Source organism: Corvus cornix, chromosome 12 (assembly GCF_000738735.6).
Source record: "Corvus cornix cornix isolate S_Up_H32 chromosome 12, ASM73873v5, whole genome shotgun sequence".
NCBI classification, from domain to species: domain Eukaryota; kingdom Metazoa; phylum Chordata; class Aves; order Passeriformes; family Corvidae; genus Corvus; species Corvus cornix.
In genome coordinates this window covers 13,067,400-13,086,404 of record NC_046342.1, presented here as the reverse complement: position 1 = coordinate 13,086,404, position 19,005 = coordinate 13,067,400, and the positions used below count along the sequence as shown (strand labels likewise).

At 41.2% G+C, this 19,005-nt stretch overlaps 1 protein-coding gene across 2 annotated transcripts in view; it reads right to left on the bottom strand.

Annotated features, from left to right (window-relative positions):
• PTPRG (protein tyrosine phosphatase receptor type G) overlaps positions 1 to 19,005 on the bottom strand; it is a 403,292-nt gene that overhangs the window by 310,098 nt on the left and 74,189 nt on the right. For both annotated transcript variants that reach the window (XM_039558715.1, XM_039558716.1), the window contains exon 2: positions 3,677 to 3,781. In XM_039558715.1, the coding sequence (XP_039414649.1) occupies positions 3,677 to 3,781 (105 nt within the window). The remainder of the gene's footprint in view (positions 1 to 3,676; positions 3,782 to 19,005) is intronic.

Genomic DNA, 19,005 nt, shown 5'->3' with positions numbered 1-19,005 from the left:
TCCTAATTTGGGTAAGCCCCTTGCTACTTCTGGTTTTCCACAATATCATGCAATGATTGTCACATTAATTTTACACAATAGCTTTTCAGAAGAACAGGTATGAGTACATACAGGTCCTCCAGAGCTATCATCACTTAAGGTACAAGCATCTGCATCTGTATCTCACACTGTAATCTCCTCCTAGGGCCCTGATCCTCGAGCTATTCATTTTTTGGTCTACTGCAAGGCAAACTAGGGTCTGCTCAGATCACTAGCAAAGTGTTCTGAGCACTGACAGTTGCAACACTTGACACTGAGAGGCATCTTTAAATGTCTGGAATATCAGGCTCCAGGAAAAAACATACATTACACGAGGGAGGGTCAGTCAGAAAGCCCTGGATCTAGCAGATGTTTCAATTGCATATTTCTTTGCTTTTGTTTCAAGTTGTAGGCTTTTGTTTCGAGTTTTGTTTTGGTTTTTTGCTTAAAAACCAGTTTACGTGTTTACAAAAATATGTCCACACTGATGAAAAAGCACCTGAACTACTACTATCTGTTACTATGATGAGTTCTAGAAACATATTGAGTTCAGAGGCAATTATAAAGATGGGCTAAAAATCATTTCAAACCTGTTCATTCAGTGGTTAGTCTAACAGAAAAGATGACTTGGAAAAGCAAAGACTGCAGTGAAACACATTCAGGATCCACACCTACATCTTGTGACTGTGCTGTGCCTATTCCACATTTCTTTTGCACTATAAGTAATGTGGCCAGTACCAGTTTAGGAAGTCTTTGGCAAACTGTAAGACACAAGCATGGAATAAATACTTTCCCAAAACATACATGAATACACACGGACAGAGAATTCCCTGTAGAAATGTTGTTTGAGCTTCTTAAAAATCCTAAAAAGAACATCTAGGAGATCTCAGTCTCTGTTCAGTCTCACCGTTCCTATTTAAAGACAAGCTAGTCTTCTGTTTTCAGTGTTTGCTCACTTCTGAATTTGGTTTAAAGAGCTGCTAGCATAGACTTAATGAAGTTTCTTCTAAAGGGCTGATTGTGTTTCCTGCTGTCTTTTTGACAGAACCCATTCAAAATGGGCCTTCTTCATTTAATTATCTAGTTTTTATTTTTGCAAGTTTTATTTCTGAACTGGAATAAATGTTATAGTCAGAATTGTGTCCGTACACAACAGGGTTATTTTACAAGACTTTAAAATCCTTTCCTTTCCAACCTGTGAAAGGAGAAGTGTGGTCCAGCTTTGTGTAGGGAACATGCAGTAATGAGCACAGGGCACTGGAGTTCACAGGTTCCTGTCGCAGGCACCTTTACGGATGTGAGTGCCTTATATAAATGTTACAGGTCCAACGGTTGTTCAACACCTGATCAATGACTGAAGTTCCTCCTCTCTAAGCTTTTGTGCCTGAGGATCAATATGACCAGGCAGCACAGGGTAATGCTATAGATCACTCATGAAACCAGGAAAATTTCTGATCTACAGAGTGTAAACCAGCTCCTGGACCATTCACCCTCTGCAAGAGCTCAGAGCAGCTGAAGGGTTTCCTACAGGCTACTGAGGAATTAATCTAAAAGCACAGTATAGAAAAGATATATCCTGTGGAAGATGGATATTTGAGGGCTCTCTGCAACATGGCTGTGCCCTTTTTTGACCCCCAAGCAGAAAAACCACAGCTGGCTGCCTGCTTTTGGACCTCTGCATCCCCACATCAGGATTTATTACAGAACTCTTAAGCCCAAAAATACAAAAGCTCTGCAAGCAGGCAGGCACAGCCATAAACAGAGAGAGGCTTGTGCTGCTGTAAATCAGTTCTGCTCAACTGAAATCAATATAAAGCCATAGCTCAGCCTAAAACACATGGTCTATGCTGGGGCTCAGCAGAGACTGTCCACTGACGGCTGTCAGGAGCTATCCTGGTCTTGTTTACTCCCATTGGCAAATTCCCTTAGAAGAAACTCCAGATTCACCAGCCCTCAGCCCAGCAGAGCCTCCTTCCTTGCTCATAATTGCTGGGGCTGGGCCAGCAGCTGTTGTACAAATAACTGGAAGGGAGCTGGCCTGACCATCTGAGGATAGGGAAGGGAAGCAGCCTACCAGATAATGTCTGTGAAAGAGCTTGGAAACCACTGACACAGGCTAATTGCTTACTGCAGAGTGAAGTTTCCCCTCTCTGTAGGCTCATTTGATGTAAACTTCCTAGTCATGTCCAAAACCTTACCCACAGGACAAACATTAGTACATAAACTGCTTAGCCAAGCCCTGCTCAGGGTTCCTGGGAAATATTCTGGGGGATGAGGAAGCAAGGAGAAAGAAACAGATAACATGATCATCTTCCTCACCATGCTCAGCTAGAAAAAAACATCTGTCTGGCATCTGGGCTCTGCCACCCACCATTTATTCCCACTTTCAGCCTAAACACAGAAGCTCAGCATTTTCATTACCTCTGGTCCCCTCAGTGAGCAAATATGGACAAAATGGCATCAGATAAGAGAGGCTGAACTGGCTGAAAATCAAAAGTGGTCATTTGTCCTACATTACTAAAATGTTTAGATTTATTTTACTTGCCTGACCCCATTTGCAAATGAGATAGCTTGTATTTTGAGATCTAATAGAGATGACTTGTGTATATTGATGGAAAAAAACTCTCCACTTACCTATAATCATTCGTTCCCAATGAAATAAATGGTCTGGATAAAAGCGGGGTTTTGGCAGTCAAAAGTAACAGTTGCATATTTATCTGGTATCAGCATTCAGACCTCTTAGAAAATAGTATTTTTCCTTCACCTAAAACTAGCCCTGCACAACAACCCTCTTGGACAAGCAACAGATGTCTGAAACATATCTCAGATCGTCCAGAAAAGCATATACAAGTTCAATATCATGCTTGAAATCTTCATAAAAACTTTTTAGATATTAGGTATCTTCCACAGAGACAGCATAGCTATTAAAACCATTTCTAGAACACAGCAACCAGCAAATCAGACATCATTCTGAAGTGTATTTTTATTGGTGGTATTTCAAAATTGTGGAGGTACATGAGCTCTTCCATAAGACTTTATGAAAGCAGTGGGACGAACAATAAAATACTCTTCCAGTATCCAATCTTTTCAGCATCACACATCCTGGCTTGATGCACTGACAAGTCCCATCATTGTCATTATACACTACCACAAAAATATATGCACAGAAACAAGTAATTTCAAAACTTCTGGGGTGTTGGTTTTTTTTTTTGGGGGGGTTTTTTTGGTTTTTTGGGTTTTTTTTGTGTTTTTTTGGGGTTTTTTTTGTTGTTGTTGTTGGTTTGTGTTTTTTAATCTGGATATCTATATGGATGCTTACAGTCTTCCTAGAAGGCCCAAAATGGTAAGCAAATAGTTAACTTTGCTTGGACCAGAAGAGCAAAGCGAAGTTTGAGAGTATGCCTGACCAAGGGTTTGTCAAGAAACTAAAACAAGACTGAGAAAAGGAGCAGAATAATAAGGCAAATCCAGCAGTAAATGGCAGAAATGCAAGAAAGGAGGACGTGTGTACAGAGGGGGAATTTGCAAGGAAGGGAGAAGAAGAAAATACACTGTAAAACTAATTTAAACTGAGCACAGTAGTAATAAAAATCAAGTAAGCAATTCGATTCTGGAGACATTTCATGTTTTAGTGCTCTGAAGAAGACAAGTCGCTCACCCGAGTATGCCCAGTAAGGATCCCCTGAAGCCTTTCTCCTCCGGATCTGCGCAGAACTCCCATGTCTGTTCTCATGCAGAGAGCCCACATAACCTTCGGTCAGAGCTGGGAAGAAAAGAAGCAGAAATCATTAAGAAAGTGGTATTGGCTCCCTGGAGTTTACACAGTGAAGCTTAAATCTTTGCTGAGCAGAGACCACAAATTTGATCTTGCTTCAAAGAATTTACCAGGCATGTTCCTGAAACCTCCCCCCCATCCAAAGGAGAAGTCAGGACTCACTGAAGCCATTATTCCGGTCTGGATGCCTGTGACACTCCAGTAATTTCCATAAGGAAACTCTGATGTACACAAACAAAAATATGAGCCTTGACATATGACCAAACTTTCTCTGTTTAGACCCAGAAGACAAATTTACTTTGCCAGTGACCACCAAACTATGTCAGGCAAAACACTCAGTGTGCAATACCAATGACTTACAAAGTGTGAAAGGGAGAGGAAAGGAATGGAGAAATCTTTGCAAAACTCCACAAGCTAGAGGGTATTCAATTCAAGTAAACCAGGAAAAAACCCACATCCTACATTCCATCCCAGGATTTTTCTTTTATACCACCAATAATTTTTATTTTTCTTTTGTAAAGGAATTAATTGCTTCCATGAGGATGTGGGCTATTTGGGCTTTTTATGTGCATATTTCACTTATTGTTTCTATGCATCTGACTGAACCAAAGTGGAGGTGTGTAAATTCACAAGTGTCAGTAGAAAGTCTGTAATAAATTCCAACTACATTTCTCAGAGCACTATAATAAATGCACACAAACAAAAACCACCTTAGATCCAGAGACATGGAACGAGTGAGGAATGAGTATGCACCAAATGGCTCTATGGAAATTTAAGCCCAACTTCTCCCAAACCACTTATCTGATCAGTAAGAAGCTAGCTGAATAATTCAAATTAAAGCTTCAGAAAACCATGTAAAGCACTGCTACCTGTGTGCACTCACCAAGCGCTGCCTTCCCTTCTATTCCCAGGCCAATTACAGCTGGGCTGGAAAGAAGCCCATAACAGGACCAGTAACTCAGAATTTGCCTTTCTTTCTCTTTGGAAAAGCTTCTGGGAGGTGCAGCCCTTGCACCACAGTAGCAGGGAGTCTGCTGTGCCCAAGGTTATACATGAGTGCTACACAGCTCTGTGGACAACCTTCCCTCTGCAACGTGGATTTCTGCAGGTTTTGGAATCCTGAAGTGGTAAGAAAAGTCATGAAATTTCAAGAAAGGCAGTACAGGTTTGCCCCTGACAAATCTTCTCTTGGGAGAGCAAAGGTACTAATTGTGCCATTTGAATGAGTTTTCCAGATTCCTTGGCAACTTTCTAAATGTCAATTCACCCCAGGCTGTGAACTAGAAACACTGGAACACATCGTGCTACCAGGATTTGTAGGCAACATGACCTCTCATACCTTGTTTTCCTCTCTAAAAATACTAAATTAAACATCTTACTTCAGTCTTTTTTTTCTTTTTTTCTTTTTTTTTTTTTTTTATTTTTATATGTCTACGTGGTTGGGAGGCAAGAGGCACTAATTCCAACAGGAGAGAACAGATGTGGGATGTGGAGACCCAAACATTCTTGGCAAAAAAACCCAACACTGAATAAAGATAAGAGACCATGAAAATCCCAAGGAAGGGAACAATGAAATAGCCTAGGCAGATGGCTGGAAAGGCTATCAGAAAAAAATGGCCCTCTTATTCAGTAAAAAATCACATGTGCTGAGAAACACACCTAAAGCATCTCCTCGTTACAAAATGAAAGACAGCTTTCATTTCTGAAAGCTTTCTCCTGAGCATCCTCTACAGAGAAGGCAAGTAATTGTGGGATTTTTGTGGCTGAAAAAGTCGGAACCCTTCGGGCAGGAGGAAGATTGGACACTGCCTCCTCCAAAGAACAAGGTGCTCCTGCAGGTATCTGCTCAGTGAGGCCTCCTGTGTGCCTTTGCATCCAGAGAAAGGTACTGAGTCTAAATAATCTATATTTGTTGAAAGTACAGGGGATCCGAGTCAGTGCAAAACATCTCAGGTTGTAAACCTTTGTACTTCTAGCTGGAACCATCAAAAAGCCTCATGGTAACCATAGTATGGCCATGAATCATACCACTGATTTTCAGTGTCCTCTATGCAAAAAATTTAATTATGCAAATCCAAGCCTTTATGAATGCCTAACTTTAATGTGAAATTGAACATTTGCTTCAATCAGCATCTTATTTATGCAATTATAAACCTGACATTCTTATGAAAATATGCTGGTTTAGTTTTCTGCACAGATACTTAATAGATTTGTGCACTTATCTGTATTTATAAAAGGTGGAGAGACATGCTGTACACGAATTTGTTTCCACCATCAAGGATGTTACAAACCAGGAGGGAGCTCAAGTACTCTGGAAGAGAACTATGGGAAGGGACTTGCTGGCTGCTAAATAGCTTCTGTAGGACTGAAAAAGAAACAAATTGGGATATCCCATTCTAAATAAAATCCTGCATCACTGCTAGATAGCCCAATATTAATGTCAATAATCCCCTTACAAACATACAGTAATTCAGTAGTCATCAGCAAGTTAGAGAAGACATACATTTACTGGGTAGCTGCAGAAACTCTGGGAAAAGGATGATAGGTTAGGATCTCTGGCCATGCTGTGGACTGAAAAGGTAATGGTCTGGCTCTTGCAAAAATCATGACACAACACCACCTTCCTCCCTCACCTGGCTCCCTTCCTCAGCCCATTCACAGCTCAATCAGGCATTTCTTCATTAGGCCTCAAAAACAGTCCAAGAAAATACAACTATTGTGTTTGTGAAGAAACAGCTATTGTTGGCAATATCTCATACTGGTAAAGTCATCAGAAAACCAGACTTGGTCTCATGGTATTTATGTTCTTTGGTATTAACTGGGGTCAGTGGACTCGCATTTTCAAGAGGTGCAAGGTACAGAGCAGAGCATACAGTGGCCTTTCAGATAAAAGCCTGGAAGAGCCAAAGCATTCAAATCAAGTTCTTCCAAAAAAGGAACTGCTTCATACATCAAAACAATCTTATGTTTCAGGTAGAATCACTACTTTTTCCAGATTTGGTTGTACCTTCTGACCAAAACAACTTGACAACACCAATGAAAGTTTAAGTTTTCAAGAAAATATTTACGTTATATTAGCACCCATCACTACAGGATTCAAAAAATCTTTTTTCAGCTGGGAGACAGTTAACAGTTCCAGAACAGGGAGCAGCCAAGTGGCTTCCAGCTCCACTCCTGCAGAGCTGGATGCTGGAGAAAAGCCAGCAATTAGACAGGCTGGTCCAACAGGGAGCAAACATGGGAGGCTCCTCTCTTCTGGGAACCCTGCAAAAGTTGGGGAAGTGGAAATCAGGACAATAGGAGGGGCAGGAACATGCTCCAGGAAGGCTCAACATGGAGCAGCCAAATTAGAGAGGTGGAATAGAGGCACAGAGAGGGAGAAATGAAGAGAAGGCACAGCAGAAGCCCTTGCCTTGCAAGGTTTCCTTTGATCCATCATGCCAGTGCTGATGGCAGAGGAGAAATGAACACCATAATATATGGTCTGAGGCTTGCAGATACATTATTAAAGGAAAAAGGGAGCAACTGCACACTCAGATACACAAGCATGAAATTAAATCCTGAGCAACTCCCCTGACTGCCAGTGCAGTATCAGTGTCTGCTGAGCGTAACACCGGCAACCTGCAGAGCTGTGCTGGGCCCTGCAGACCTGCTTCTGCAAGGAGGAGAGGATCCTTCAAAGCCAACATGGAGAAATCTCTTCAACACAATTTCATATAATTTTAAGCAGCACTGAACACTACATGATTTTCGATGATGTGCTAAATGAATCAGCCCAGGCTGCAGATCTGCGGACAGCAAAAGCAATGCAATTCTGGCTACACTCAGCATCCTGAGCAGCTTTCCATTCACTCTGTCTCAACGTATTAACTTTCCCATAAAAATTATTTGATAAGTGTCCCCAAAGGTACGATAAGGTAATTCCTGCCTGAGTACCTTACTGGTATTCATAGCTCACATGAAAACACAGAATTTTATCCCTACTCTACCTTAAATATAAAGCTATTACACTATTCAGAGAGATTATACCCTTGGCATTAGTGTTTAAAAAGTATCAAGCCACCAGCTATGTAAGAAAAATCCTTTAAGATCGATATGTTACGTCTGAATGATGAAATAATTTGTTTTAATGGTAGATTAACTAGATCGTGTGCCACACTCACATTCTTTAAGCTTTCTTTGAAGACAAGGGTTGCACCCAAATCTGTTTTCAGCTGTTGTAATTAAAACGGGACAAATTCAAAGGTACACACATTGCCCACCTCATAATCATTCTGACTTGCCACCTTGAACTATAGTAGCAACTGAATCACAGTTTTATTCCTAGTCCCTAATGTGTACAAATTTCTTAACTGAGTAGCTCAACATGGAGCTACAAGCCAGCCTTTGGAGACAGAGCCTTGCCTACTGGAGTCTGGAGTATTGTCACACTGTGAGAACACTTAAAGCATGAGACCTAAAGAAAAGATCTTGTCAGTGTGTAACAAAAAAAGCACTAAATCATAAGGAATTCTAGAAATCAGTTCTGTATCAAATCAATGCCTGCAGAAAAGCAACTTTACAAAACAAATAAAACCATTATTTTCTTGAAGACTGCAAAGCACTGCATTTAAAAGCGGGGAAAGCAGAGACATTACTTGAAGGGCTTTTATACCATCTCTTAAATGGAGATAAAAAGGTGGTATGAATGATCCAAGACACCCATCTGCAAGCATAAAGCTTCATGCAAGCCTCACCAGAAAAAAGCAGCATCTTTATCTAGGTGCCTTCACTGTATTCTAATTGGACTGTGCTAAAAAGAAGGTAAGCTGGAGACATTGCAATGCTATGCACTGTAACACACACTCTGCTGAAACAAGTTCAGGCTTCCAGGCAATTTCTTAGAATAAATGTTGCCAAATGAGCCAGAAGGAAAGAAAAAAGGAGAGAGGGGGAAACCGATAGATAATAAATTTATAATATTGGACAATTAAAATATTTTGCACAATTAGTATAAATAATACTTAAATTCATCTCCCTAGGCTCTTTCATGGTCAAATTCCTAAACACAACCAGGCTATTTGCCTTAAACATTTTACCACCTTTTGACAGCAAATAAATCTAGAAATATTTCAGGCACAGCTAATCCATTTTGATAGTGCATTACTTTTAAACAGGCTCTTCAGACATGGATCTCCATATTTTGCAGATTATTTTATATCTTGCCAAAGAGGGATGGAAGTTACAACAACATATGGTGGTCAGACAGCATCAACAAATTATATTCTGAATGAGACTTCATCCTTTGATAATGCTGCAGAGATTTCTTCTCATTACCAGAAAAAAGGCAGAATCTATTCTCCTATGAACACACAGGCAATTTTCACAGCTTTCCATTAATGAAATATGGGAGTTAAAAATTATGAGTTTCTCAAACTCAAGTGAAATAACAGGTACCCAGATGCTACATCTAGCAAGAGACATATATCTCTTTCCCAGGTGACAGTCACCCAGACAGCCCCTTAATTGTGTGAGTGGAATCCACAGGTCTATTCATAAAACTGACATGGAAACTTTTCACACCATTCATTTTCTGTTGTTCACGTGTCTGATAGACGATGTGGTAACAGCACAAATCCTAAGAACAAGAACATAAATGCAGAGCACAGCAGGCCACTACAGGAACTAACCAGCAGAATGCAATTTGAAGATGAAAAATAGTCCAAGAAACACACTGTCGAACTGTGGGGATTAAATTAACTAGCAGAATTAAAAGCCCTTATCCCAAACATGAATACAGCAGTCACTAGGTGTGACCCTTGCTAACCTGTTGTGTTTGAAGCCATGAGATAAGTGCAGTGCAATTTTATAATACTCCAACATATCAACACAATGCGAGTCCCAGAGCAGCAGAGCTGATGTGGACAAGCAATGGAAAAGAGATTTTCAGCACAGTCTTTCCTTGTATTACAAGGGATGGAGTTTAAGGGCGACAAGAAAGCCTCCTCCATCAGAGCCAGACTGATGCCAAACCAGACCTTGGGCATGCACTGTACTGGGATGCCCAGTGCCATCAGCCACTCTCCCCCAGAGCAGATGCCCTCCCAAGGAAAAGCAAACCAGTCTCTTCAGCCATGAGTTCCCACAGCTCCTGCTCTCAGCCTGCCTGGGTTTATAAATGAAATGAGCAAAGCTCATTAGCAAGACAGTAAGGCAACTTCTGATTATGACATTAATAATGCTCCATTAAGGGGACTCAGAAAAAGAAGCTTGGGAGGCCAGGAAAAGACAGATGCTGCTGGATGATTAGAAAGGGCTTGTTTTTGCATTTTCATGGCTCATACTTTGCTGGCATCAGCTGTGCAAGATGTGACATAGCTGGTAAATTTGGACCACTGATGTCAACTAGCATCACCTGCAGCACTTTGTGCTGAGAATAAGCAGTCAGCCAGATAAAAAACAGTGCCAACAACTTCCACCTCAAGACAAAACCACACAAAATAAACCAACTGCAACATCGCCTCTTCCAAGAGGATGGTGCCCTGCAGCAAAGCTTATGCCAGAGAACTTGCAGAATACCCTGAGACTAAGGGTTCTCAGACTGTGGTACATGAGCTCCCATCTACCCATGTGTGAGCTACATGTAAGGAAAAAAGAACCAAACAAACCAGTCTGGTATTTTTCCCTCTGAAGAAAGTGCAGAAAAAATAGCCCAAACAACTGCACCGCTCCTCCAGGAAGGAGGGGCTGCTGTTCATGTCACACTGCAACAGCTGAAGAAATTAAGTCTGAGCATCCCAGAAACACTAAGAAACACTCATCCTCCAACTCTAGGAACTGCAGACACATCAAAAACAGCTGTGTGTAAACCCCTTATTCCACCAAACTGTTCTCTGACACTTCCCTGCATGCAGAAATACACTCCATTTACTATTAAGACAAAGATTTCAAACAGACTGGTATTCTAGGCATCTAAGCTGAGATACCTTAAAGAAGATGTGCCGGTTTGGATGAATTTGGAAGAAAATATCCTCTGATAGAAGGCAGGCTAGAACAACCCTCCCCCACCAGGTTCAGGGGAAAAAAAAAAAATTCCTCAGAGGAAGTGAAAGAGATAAAAAACCTATTTATTTAACAAACACAAAGGACAAGAATAATAATGCTGAATAATAAAACCTCTCGCTGTGGAGAGAAAACCTGGGAAGATTTTAGAGTCCTTCTGTAGGTGTGGTCTCTCTCCTCCTCCTTGCAGCTGGGTGGGTGTGGGCCCACCTCTGGGGCCTTGGTGGAGAATTCTCCCTGTGTGTTCTGATGTTGAAACAGTCCAGAAGAGAAGAAGGGGAAAACTGAAGTCCCAGGAAAACAAAGTTCAACTCTCTGTCTCCCTCTGGAGAAAAGGAGCTGAAAGCTGGCTGAAAAGCAAGAAGGGTGCTTCCTCTGCTCTTGCTACCACAGCAGGAGAACGCAGAGGAGTATCTGTGTCCTTGAAAAACTGTTTTGAAAAGTTCGCTTGGTTTTTTCCTCTCCCCCCTCTCAGGCTCAGTTTAAAGGCACAGAAAGGCACAGGATTGATTTTCTGGGCATAGAGCAGTGATAGGGGATACACATCATAAAGTCACCCCAAGACAGAAGACTAAAGCACATTGCATTCTAAAAACTGAAGTCCTTTTAGACACTTCTGATTTTGGTAGTCAGACAGAAAAATAATTGGGAGCACCTGAAAACTCTGTAAACTTGAAAACTCTTGGTCTGTGCGTCCTTCACAGTCCCTCAGGCTTCTGTTAACCATCATTATCTGCATTTCTTAAACGGAGGAATCCTCATCCTTGCTCATCATCTCTCCCCACTGAGCTTCACAAAGGTCCTGTCACCTCTGAATTTTATTCGTAGCAATGAGTGATGCAAACGCAGAAATAAAACTTCAGAGCAGAGGTTCATATGCAAGGCTGACCTCCACAGAGAAGCTGATGCTCTCTCAGCCAGTACTGACAGAATCACAGCACGTACTTCGGAGAAAACAGATAAACTCAATTCTCCAGTATCTTGGGGAGCCTGGTCAGAGTAAGCCAAGGCAACAAAAACCCAGATATGGGGGCAAAATCACAGCCAGCTCCAACATCTCTGCACTGTTTCCCCAAGGACAGGCTTGAAGCCAAACTTGGAACAAGCTGGAATCCAGAGCCAGCCCAGTATATTTGTGCAGAAGAGACTTGAGTCCATCAGCCCAGGCACTCTGGGAAGGGGCTGCTTTGGTCTCTCCATTCGTGGCATGGTTTATCCGGGAAATGTAAACACCATACACATATAATGGAGTTTGTACAATGGATTAAAAATGGCAAGAGGGAGCTTTATTTCACTTCTTGCCTTACTGCAAGTACCCAAACTTTAAGGGTTTTGCAACAGAAAATGCTGTGGCCAGAAGCACCCATCTCACTCTTATTCTCACATAATCAGGTGCTGCAGCATGCATAGTATTAAAAGAGCACCCTCTGAATAGCAAATAAACGTGACCTTAATGGAGTATTTTGTACTTCCAATGCCTTGCTTAATGCAGAATCATTCCATTATCATTTCACTAAATCCAGTAGTACTCACAAAAACACACAAACTTATGCAAAATCAGCAGTTCTACCTCTCTGCTCTAGAAATAATTTGCTTGTATCCACTGCCAGCATTTGTGGTAGTACAACCTTATTACATTTTCAAAATGGATTCCCCTAAGTACATGAAGTATCTTGGTAAAAAAAATACTAGACTCATCCAAAGAACTATAGCAAAGACCATGGGACACAGACCTGCTTTTGTGCATGACTTCTGTCCACCCACTGCCATCTTTCTAGACATATTCCCACCTCCTAGGCAGGAATATAATTTCATTTCTCATCCCATCATCCCATTAAAACCCCCTTTGCATTCCATCAGTAGAGATGAGTATCTATCTACAAACCATGGTCTTTGCTAAACTTATGCAGAGTCCCCAGAGGACAACTGTTCTTGTGCAAGAGCTTCCCCTCTGCATTCCCTGCTCCGAGAGCACACGGAGGCCTCACTCCAAGGCATCCCTCCAAACTCACCCTCCTCTAACTCTGAAGGAGCAGTACACCCAGCATTCATCCAGCAGAAAATGCAGGACACAGTGCTGATTTCAGTCCCATGGAGAACATCGAGGCTCTTTATGAAGCCAACAGAGCTGCTCCCACTGCATATGAGATCAAACATGTCCCATTATCAAGTCTTCACAGACAGGGGCTCATCATCTAATAAAAATCCCTCATTCTTTATACAAAATGATTTTTTTAACCTGTGTCCTTTGGCCCATTTAACAATTTATCGACTGTGAGAAATAAAGTGAGGCCACATCAATTTCTTCCTGGTTATTTGGTTCAGGCTCTCAAATTAATGCTGAAGGTGGAAAGCTCAATAAAGAACTATTTAAGAAAAGAAAGGAGAAATGCTCTAGTCCCACTGTGAGATATCTTCCTCTCAGTTTGCAGTCAGGTCTCGCCACCTCTAACTGCACAATCTCCTGGAGGAAAGATGGAAGAGCATAAATGTGCATGCTCCCCTGGACTGAGCAAAAATAACTTCAGATTTGTACCATTCTGTGCTGAAACAGATCAGTAGTGCCCAGGTAGCCAGATTTAGTGCCTCCAGCATGTGACAGCAATTCCAGATCCACAAAAATTATTTTGGGATCAAACTTAAAAGCTGAGTAGAACCAAGCAAGCAAGCATTCATTTTTATTTGTGTAAAAATGTATTTAATTTGGCTTATGATCTACAAAACAAGTTTTTTTCATCCTTTTTTTTTATGCTGACAGCTTGCATTACATACAGATTTTGTAGCAAAAGGTTTCATCCACACTTATTTCCCAAAATATAAACCTAAAGTGGAAACTGACATAAATAAAGATTTTTTTTGTGCTGACTGAACAAGTTGTTAGTCTGGGATATATGCCCCAAAAACATGACCCACCGCTATGAGAATCCTCTCCTTTCCTTCCAAATAAGTTGCACTGTTCAAAGGGAGAAGGCACTATAAATACTACAGAGCTGATCTGCAAACTGAATCAAACTTCCATCTTGGCTTTTCAGTTTCACATTAGTTTTTTTGCCCAGGCAAGACTTCTTTCCTGGAAATTTCCCAGCAGGAAGGTCTGGTGCTGTTTAGAATCCCAAACTAATACTTGGATTGTTGGTCATTTGTCTGCAGAGAATTCAATAAAGATCTTGACATAGAACCTCATACTACTAAGAGCAAGAGCATTAAGGCCTTTGGCAGCAAGAAAAAAAAAAAAAAAGCAGTAACAGAGCTCAGATGAAGTAAATAGACAAAAATAACCAGCAGTGGAGCTCACTTTGTAATGATACAGTGGTGGTATGCAGCACAGGCTGAAAGGGCATGGGGTCACTGTTCTTTCCTATCCAACCAACTGAATCATCTAGAGGACAAAGCTAACCCCACACTCCATAAAAGTAAATTATGCTAAACCAAGAGGAGGAGAAGCGAGCAAGAATGCCTCAAAAATATTCAGCTGCCTGGCAAGCTCAGCAAAAAGGGCTGATGTAAGTGAGACATTCCACTGAAGATAAATGTAAGGCTATGCAGTGGGGGAGAAATAATAATCAGTGTAGGAATGAAGTGAGAGAGTGCTGTTTAGAAAGCAGTAATGCAGAAAGACTTGAGTATTAGGGTGGATAATGAATTAGATGAAAGTTCATGCTGCAATACCACTGCAGAAAAAGACAATTGCTATCCTGGGGCACATGCACAGAGATACTGGAAGCAATAACTCAGTTTTAGACAGTTTTTGGCAAGGCTGTCACTGCAGTGCACATGCTGTTCGAGGCCTATTACTCAAAAAAAGTAAAATTCGTTTTTAGCAAAAAATCTAAGACCTGGGGCAGGGGAGGAGGGACTACATGGGATGACACATAATATGAATCAAAGCAAGATTGACCAACCTTGTGCCCTCCTATTCTGTGTTGGCTGGGGCAGCCTCAACCCAGGCTGCTCAGCCCTGCCTGGCCGTGCCTTGGTGTGCTCATCCTCACCCTCTCCAGTCTCCAACACCTCACTCCACCCTCTAGCTCCTTGTTTTATACATCAATTTTCATAACAAGCCTCATAAAGAGCTAGATTTTAGAGCACTCAGAAATGTTGATCTTCAGGCAAGAAGTGCTCTCACAGCACAAGAGTGAAAGAGGAGGAGATGAAGAGCTCCGTAAGGAACAAAGGGATGCTTTCACCTTGTGCCAGGCCCAGGGCGAGCTCAAATGAACACCATGATTTAAGCAAGGGGCAGATTTGAGAAGAGGAGCTGAAGATGGGAGTGTTACTGTGGATCAGCTCTGGCTGAGAGCAGAGAGCGGAGCACACGGCATCAGCGGGAAGAGGCACACAGCATTCCCGACCAGCCTCAGCAGGTCCCACACTGCCAGGCCAACAGGAGAGAACTCAGTTCTGGCATGGGTGGAAAACAGCCAAGAGCTGCACACTCCATGTCCAAGCTCTGGATTCCCCCAGAGCGCCTCTTCCCAGGAAGGCTCAGTCCTTGCTCCCTTTCCACTGCAGTCTCAACCACTCTGCAACACTCCCATCTTCAGTGCTACTAATCCTACAGTTACTACAAGCACTTAAGTTACTAAAAACACAACAAAAGCACTGTGCCTTGAAAGGCTGGACAAATCTGGTGTACAGCCCGCAGCCTGACAAATATAATTGTTTTCATACAGATCGTAAGAATCGTCTCGCAGACTTCAGCCCACCTGCAGGAAACAAGGTTGTTGACTGCTGCAGGTTTCTCACTTCCCAAGCAGATTGCTTGGCTATTTAATTACAATACAGCTTTGTACTTTGTCCCCACTTGACTCAGAAAGCCCCAGAATGGTCCTCAATACCCACAGAAAGTTTAATTACTCAGGAAAATAACTCCCCCGGGCGTGTGTTGCACAGTTGTTATTTCTGCATTTTATGCTGCTTTTATGCTTTCACTGTGAACTGTAAGAATATTCCATCCCCCATACAGCCGGTGTCAGTGTTGAAAAACAGATTCACCCTTTTATGCAATACTTAAAAAGATTTCTTCATGATGATATTCTGTGTTCTAGTTTGTCAACAAAAAGGAGATATTCATATCAAAACAGATATCCTCTCTTACTCTGAGCAATTTAAAAATACATTGAAATAATGAAATTACTTTTTAAATAACAAATGCATTAAATATTGACAGCATATCAGTGTTTGTTCTGTGACAACATTTCTCCTCCTATCCATGACAGGGATCAGCAAAGCTGCATCTTACAACTACGAAGAACTTCTATCAATACTACACAGACTATCAAAAATGAGTTTTCTTCAAAAAAGTTGCTCACCATTAAATATGCTTTTGTTGCTATTCTTTTTTACATTCTTCATACACACCACAGTCTTTGCTAGAGAAATCAGAAGTAAGTCTATTCATAAGAAAACCTCTTGTGGTCTTTTTTTAACCCCCAATTCATATTTTGTAAACAAGAAGCTCAAAGCAATCAGTTCCAGTCAGGCTTTTCAGCTTTGGATTTAAATCCTTTCATGACTTGTGCAAAGCATGCATCAAAATTTCAGGGAGGGGGATGAATAGGACTCTTGACATTGTAATTTTCTCTGATGAACAAACTGATGTATTACAAAGAGGCATCCATATACCCAAGGTACTTGCCAACTGACAACCAAATCCAATTTGAACACACAACTTGAAATAGCTATTAAAAAAAAGTAACAATGATTAGAAAGTATCATCTACTGTATGTGATTAGATTTAAAGCTGCAGGAATATAAAGACTGATGTAGGGCACATTTGGCAACTGATATGATCCATCTTAGCATATACAGAGATCTTCTTTGCTCACATGGACTGTATCCCTCTGTTTACTGCACTGCTCTGATAGGAAATAAAAGATACAAACATGAGATAAGAAATTAGTTTAAGCACATCTGCTGAAATACCAAGAAACTGCAAGAAGCTTAGCTTCCAATTGAGATGGCTCAAGTAATTATCCTATTAAGAGGCATACTAGGACTTGCCAGGATTTTGGAAGTCCGAAACAATCACTGAATATCCAAAAAAAAAAAAAAAAAAGAAAAAGCCAGCAAAAAATCCTCATTTTCACCCCTGAAAAACACAGCATACACAGAAAAGAGGCACAGAGGCTGAGGCTTCCAAACTGAACAGCAGCAAGGGGCCAGAGCCAGCCTCAGGGACAAGGAATCAGGGACAAGACTGAGCCACAGGGAAGGTGAAGGAGGTTGGTACAATAGAGGAAACCAGTCCCAGACTCAAAGAGACAGGCTAGAAAACAAATCATCCCAGCAGCTTTCTGAACAGACCCAAGACCAGTGAAGGTCCTGCTCAGGGACAGAACCCTGGGAGCTGTGTGGCGGGTGAATGGAGCAGCAGGACCATTTCTGAGGGATGCTACACAGAAAGAACACAAAATACTCAGTTACAGTCTGGTCTGGCTTGCAGACCACATTCAGGTGGCAGGTCTGACAAGGTCAGCAAGTGACAAGGTCACTGCTCTCAGCAGTGCTCACAAAAATAAAATGTTTTGGGACAGGAACACAGCAGCCTCTCCTGGCTCCAGGCAGCTGGAACAGAAGGGCAGTGACAGGGTTCCAGGACTGCAGAGCAGCTCTGCCAGGGCACACTGGGGACAGGGCAAGGAAGAGAGCACCCAAACACAGGGCAAACCAAGCAGCAACAGAAACACATCACATGGATTGGTGCACGTGGGGCCAGGGACCAGTCATGACTTGCAATGGCCATTATTTCTTATCAGGAACCCACTCTCTAAGTCTAAACACTACAATAAAAAAATCCATGGAGCAGGAGGCTGCTTTTGCAATTTTTAGCCACTCTGCTGCAGCAGAGTGGTGTTAATGCAAAGGAACTAGGCCCTGATTTAGCTGGAAACACTCCATTGGAGAATTTTATTTTAAATGTAAATTTATTAGAGCCCATTATGCAACATGTAATCAATAACTATTTATTATTTTCAGTATAGGTAAGGAAAGGAAAAAGGAAGAAGGTGCTTCTCAGGTCACAGTAAGGAATATATCAAGTCAGAAGGGAAGAAATTCTTGAAAGAGCTGCAAGTTCTTAATTGCCACTGACGTCCAAGGTAGCTGAGATATTCAGCAGACTCTGCATTTCTGTCCCTTAGAATTAGGTAAGTGAGAAGGTGTTACACACACATTATGTCATTCACAGGCAAGGGCCCTGGGTTGCTATAAGTTTATTTGTACTATACAAAAGCCAGGTGACATTCAAATTGAGGTTTAAGATACTTTTGTTTGTACTTCACTTACAGACAATGCAGAATACAGGGGGAAAAGGGGGCAGAAAAATATTTTAAATTATTTTTTTTAACTTTACATTTTAATAAATATTAGTGCTTTAAGAAAAAAAAAATATATATAGTGGTGCCAGAATATGCTAATAAGAAGCTGGCACTATTGGAAATTTGACTTCCTGAAAATATATCTACTTTAATTTGCTTTTTAAAAGAATGACTATGCCCTAGTCAAAATCTACAATTCCAGCCAGCTACATTAATATTTCAACTTGGTAAATTATTCTTTTTAAAAAGTTTCTAATAAAGTAGCACTTGCTGCATGCCTTTTAGTAAGATTACATTTCTATTTATGACGTTATAATATGTGGTATTAAAAACAAAAGAAGTATTACCATGGAAGGAATAGAGATGTCTTTCTTCATTTTAAATTTAATTTAAAATGGAGGAAAAGGATTTTTCTTTTAAATTAATATTTTCCTTGCAGTGTTATGAATCCCAGCTTGTGCTATTGAATGAGGAGCAGGAAAGGAAACTTTATCATTTTTATGCAATCTCAAAGACAAGTCAAAACTAAACTTATTAAGCCTCATGTATACCTGTAAAGCCAAAATTTGCATCTTTGCATAGTCTAAGGGTAAAGGTCCCAAGCCAATGTGCACATTCCTCCTGCTGAAGGGAAGGGTAACAAGTAGGTGCTATTGCTCTGTGTTATTACAGCCACCCCTAGGGCAGGTGAAGGGCAGAGCAAAGAAGAAATCATCCTCAAATGAGTTGTGTCAGTCAGAGAAGAAGCAAAATATTTGCATCACCTGTCCATCCTTCTCACCCTTCCACCTGGAAGGTAGGAATGTCTTGCTTGCAGTGTCAACAGACATAAACTTCCCATACTTGTTAAGT